Source organism: Dunckerocampus dactyliophorus, chromosome 15 (genome assembly GCF_027744805.1).
Source record: "Dunckerocampus dactyliophorus isolate RoL2022-P2 chromosome 15, RoL_Ddac_1.1, whole genome shotgun sequence".
Classification (NCBI taxonomy): domain Eukaryota; kingdom Metazoa; phylum Chordata; class Actinopteri; order Syngnathiformes; family Syngnathidae; genus Dunckerocampus; species Dunckerocampus dactyliophorus.
In genome coordinates this window covers 22,742,583-22,747,500 of record NC_072833.1, presented here as the reverse complement: position 1 = coordinate 22,747,500, position 4,918 = coordinate 22,742,583, and the positions used below count along the sequence as shown (strand labels likewise).

The window sequence follows — 4,918 nt, the reverse complement described above, 5'->3', positions numbered from 1 at the left end:
ATTATGCATGACCCAAAGGTACGTTCCGTTTATTTGGGCTTGAGAGGCAGGTTACTATGCTTGTAGAGGCGCTTGCTCCCAAACCTGAACAGAGATGGTTAGCTAATAATCTAATGATACAGGATCACGGTCTTAATAGCAGTAAGCTTTTGTTCCAAACATAAATTTGTCGAATTTAATATGGTTAAGCATTAAAAATGCAACCAAAGTATTGCTGAATTTACTTTTTTTTTAATTCATTACACAGCATGAGCAACAATACTGTTGGCTTTTGTAAGAAACCTCTGAGTCACGTCGCTAACCCAATAAAAGTCCATCCAGTAAAAAATAAAATTGGAAAAAATGAGTGTGCTAAATACTTGTAGGGTAGGACTAATCATTTGACATGGTTATAGATCTATTTGTGCTGTGATTTAGAATATATGACTTTTTTATAACAAACTCTTCAACGCAATAGTAATTTATTAACGGCCCCTAGTATAAACAACCAGCGTTTTTTCACTGGGGTGGCCAAGGTGTGACCATTACTCACATAGGGGTGGCAATAAGTTGATACCTGAAATGTCTAGATGACCAATGGGGTGGCCGGAGTGACCAGTGGTGGCCGTCACCACGTAGCGCCGCTACGGTGCGGGAGCACTTCCCATGCGAGCTCCTGGCACCATGACACAGCAGTCCAGGCACAGTAAGGGGGAGCTACGGCTGTAGCTACGGAGCCGAATATCGAACGCCCAACGTGAAACTAACTTCACCACGGTACACCGCGGACATGTCTGCATAGTGGTGTGGCGTTTTCTTCTTGCGGGTGGCGGAAGTCGAGTGGCAACCAGCTTTGAGGCGCATTACCGCAACTACCATGTTGGAGTGAGGCCCAGAGTTACGAATGCTATGCTGCAACTGGATCGGCCCGATCTCGTGGCGGAGGCCAATATTATCCGATATTCAAAATATAGCAGTTCGGCAGCCGATCCCGATCCTGACGATCAGATCGGGACATCCCTAGTAATGTCTCATCAATGTTTTGCCATTACTGCCACCTGGTGACCAGAATACTACATATCACTTATATGACTAATATTTGACTAATATTTGTAATAATGGAAGCACGTTGACCTGAAATCTTAAAAACAGTTTTCAATAAATTTGTGAATTTCATTTAATTTTTGGGGGTTTTTAATCGTATCGAGTATCGTGTATTTGTATGGACTACTGAAGCTCTGGTGTGGTGACAACCCTAGTTGGTATGATGTTCTTTTAAAAGAAAATCAATAAATGAGCGGTTTTGTGGTTGAATTCGGCCTATTATTAGTTTTAAAAAAATTATATTTAAACAAATTGTATGTACTCTTGGCCCTAAATTAAGCATTTTCAAGAATAAAAATAGTTAAATGAACTAAAATACTAAACATGGCAGAAGACACACTGTATTATTACTACATTCACCACACTGGGTGTCGCAAAAACAGGCAGTTATTGTAGGTTTAAATTATCTCACAATAACATCATAATCATAACAACAACACAGGCTACTGCTGGGGCCCATAACCCACAATAAGCTAAAACTCACTCGGAACCTCCAACATCACTTCCTGTCCACCTGGCACTAAAGGTCCCCTAGGGAACACGAGCAGAAATTTTATTAACGTCTTAAATGGCTTATTTACTGTTTCTTAATTAAATAAAACCATCACTTAAACCAGGTGGGGTGAGGAGTGCAGTCATCCAGGAGGAGCTCAGAGTAGAGCCGCTGCTCCTTCACATCGAGAGGAGCCAGTTGAGGTGGCTCGGGCATCTAGTCTGGATGCCTCGCGGACGCCTCCCTGGTGAGGTGTTCCGGGCATGCCCAGCCGGGAGGAGGCCCCGGGCCAGACCTAGGACACGCTGGAGGGATCATGTCTCACAGCTGGCCTGGGAACGCCTCGGTGTCCTCCTGGTGGAGCAGGAAGAGGTGGCCGGGGACCGGGAAGTCTGGGCTTCCCTACTAAGACTGCTGCCCCCGCGACCAGGACCCGAATAAGCGGAAGAAAATGGATGAATGTATGGATGGATTGATTGATGGATGGATCCCTTAAAAACTGCATTTTTTTGTTTACATGGGTCGTGTTTGTCTGATATTTCCGTCTGTTTGATGATCAGGCACATTTAAGTATGACAAAACGTAAAAAAGTAAGAAATCAGGAAGGTGGTAAAGACTTTTCACAGCACTGTATTCTACATCATTTGAACCATCTTAGCTTTGGTGTTATATTGTCTTACCTGTATTAATTTTAGAATGTTCCAAGGGCCAATAAAAAAATGAGCCACGGGTCAAAAATGGGTCACACTTTGAACAGAAGTTGTACTAGTGATGTGTTGAGAGTCCATACCTGTGGAACCTGGATGCAGCCTGCAGGTTTGTGCTCGACTGAGAGCCGTCCTCTTCGTCCCCGTCTGTCTCGCTGTCTTCCGAGTCATCCTTAAGAATGAAATATGTTTAGAAATTTGAAGAGATAGAGTGATGACCTCCCACGACCCACCTCCTGCTCAGACTCGGTGCCAGACAGCTTCTTGTCCTTGCCTTTGGAGCCCGGACCACCGTTTTTGTGACCAGACCCCGACTTTCGGCCGCTGAAGGGAAAAAAAATGTGACGTTAGAGAAACAGACGTATGGATGAACGCAATTCAGTCGTCAATACCGGCGTGGAATTTTCTCGCCCCCTGCCTCGGCATGGTTGTCTTCCCCCTCGCCCTGCATGTCGGGCACAGCTGCCACCAGGTCTTTCAAGAAATCAAACTGCTGCTCTAGCTCGATGCACTGCTTCCTAACGACACAGAAGGCATGACGTTCTTCGTTAACGCAAAAGTGATTTAAAAAGACAAACGGGCTTACAAGTGAGACGTCGTCATCGTCTTTGCGTTCTTGGACTGGGTGACATGACAAGCCTTTGTCAGCAGCGATTCCAGGAAAAGCTCCAAGGCTCTCGCTGATGGCACCGTAAAGGAACTTTGATATGATCGAACACGGTTTTGAAGTGCAACTACTGTATAATACTGTAATACTGTGTTGTTATTAATACTGTATTATTGGCATAACCCGTGCAGAGCTCCATTCACCCTGAACACAACACTGAAGAAAGCAAAAAGAACGTGAAGCTCTTTGACAAAAAAGGATACAAATAATAACGGGTACTGCTGCAGCCACTTTGCCGATTTCTTCGTCTGTCTGCATAATCTTCTTAATCCTTGCCTGAGGAGAGAAAATATGAGCGTTAAGGTAACGTTCACATTAGCTCGCCGTGCTAAAAACAATGCTAACCACCTATTTAGCATTGTTAGTCCCCTTGTTTTTTGAGCGGCGTGAATGTAACTAAATCACACTTGAAAAATTAGAAATCACACCTGCGTTTAACCCCGATGAATGAGGAATATCGTCAACAACCGACGTTAACCACAAAAGTTAGCATAAACACATTTTAGCCGCTGTTAGCTAGCTGGGACGCCGGCTCGGCAAAGTTTGCCACTCACCGGAGGGAACCTGGCGTTGTATTTCTTCTTTTTACTCGGCATAGTTAAACAGCTCAGGCGGTCAACAGAAAACAGAATAAAATATCAACGCCGGATTATTATGATTTAAGCATATGGGGAAAAAAATCTCCTGCCGAGCTAGACAAACGCTAGGCTAGCTAGCTAGCTAGCTTGTCAGTTATCGGTTAGCACTCGTCACTCGGCTGCGTAGCTAGGCTGCGATGTTTGGTTTCCCTGCCGGGTCCTAACGACCGACGATTTAGCTCGCAGAGGCAACGCTTATTATTTATTTCCTGTTTTAAATTTTTGTTCCGATGTGACGTCATAAATGTTATATTTGATCTTGCATTACAAAGAATGGCGTAATATTTGGGGAGCCAGTTAAGGAGCCTCATCTGTCATGATGAGAATAAAAAAAGACTAATGATAACAATAAATAATTATTTGTTTATTGAACTGTATTATAAATCTATTTCCTGTTTGATACCAATTGTTTTTGTGACATCTTCGTATATCAACTAAAAAAGATATTTATCTCTTGTTTGGTGTCTCTTGCCGAGTGCGGCAACATCACTTACAGCTCCTCACGCAACAGCACAACACCCCTCTGATGCATAAACACATTAGCGCTAATTAGCGCTATCTAGTGGAATAGAAGTATAACAACATGCCAAATACAGGACACTACAGTGCGTCCCTCACCTCAAGTTTAAACCAGGGGTGTACAAACTTTTTCCAGTGAGGGCCACATAGTGAAGAATGAAAGGATGCAACTTGGTATTTTGTAAAGCAACACATTGTACATATGCTAAGAAGTTATATGTTTTTCAAGAAAAGCTTTGTGTTACAGGTGAAGTATATTATTACTATCAACTCCGCTTGTTAATTGTTTTTTTTTGCCATTTAAGCAATTGTGGGTGGGGGGGGTGTTTCCCAAATATTTCAACTTTTTTCTTAAATAATCTTCATAAATGTTCTTTTGTTAATGTTAGGACGTTATTCCCATAATTTCCACAACCTAATTTTCCAAAAATTGCATCTTTATTTTGTTTTATTATATTATGACTTGAAGAAAATGACATATTTTTCTTTAACATTTTACTTTGCTACAATGCTACTAATATGACATTATTTTTCCTCTTTCCTCTGGAGTTTCTTCTTGTGAAATTGCAAGTTTTTTCTTGTTAGAGTACAACTTTTTATCTTAATATTTTTACCTTATTCTCGTAAAATTACAGTTGTTTTTTCCATGTCTGCTGTTGTTTTTTTAAAATAAGTTTTAACTTTTCTGTAATTTTTCTTTTCTTAATTTCCATAATATTTAGACTTTATTCTCACAACATTATAACTGTTTCTTTAACCTAATGTCCCAAAAATTGTTTGTTCGTTTCTGCTCCTCCGTGAATCACAACCT

The 4,918-nt window shown here is 41.6% G+C and overlaps 1 protein-coding gene across 4 annotated transcripts in view; it reads right to left on the bottom strand.

Moving 5' to 3' along the window:
- Positions 1-3,750, bottom strand: part of drap1 (DR1-associated protein 1 (negative cofactor 2 alpha)) — a 14,645-nt gene extending 10,895 nt beyond the window's left edge. For all 4 annotated transcript variants that reach the window (XR_008566239.1, XM_054753425.1, XM_054753424.1 and 1 more), the window contains exons 1-6: positions 3,505-3,750; positions 3,154-3,226; positions 2,870-2,963; positions 2,676-2,801; positions 2,517-2,607; positions 2,367-2,455 (exon numbers count right to left, since the gene is read on the bottom strand). Coding sequence is in view for 3 of the 4 variants with exons in the window: in XM_054753425.1 (XP_054609400.1) it covers positions 2,367-2,455; positions 2,517-2,607; positions 2,676-2,801; positions 2,870-2,963; positions 3,154-3,226; positions 3,505-3,546 (515 nt within the window). In the remaining variant the exon portion in view is untranslated. The remainder of the gene's footprint in view (positions 1-2,366; positions 2,456-2,516; positions 2,608-2,675; positions 2,802-2,869; positions 2,964-3,153; positions 3,227-3,504) is intronic.
- Between the last annotated feature and the right edge of the window lie 1,168 nt (positions 3,751-4,918).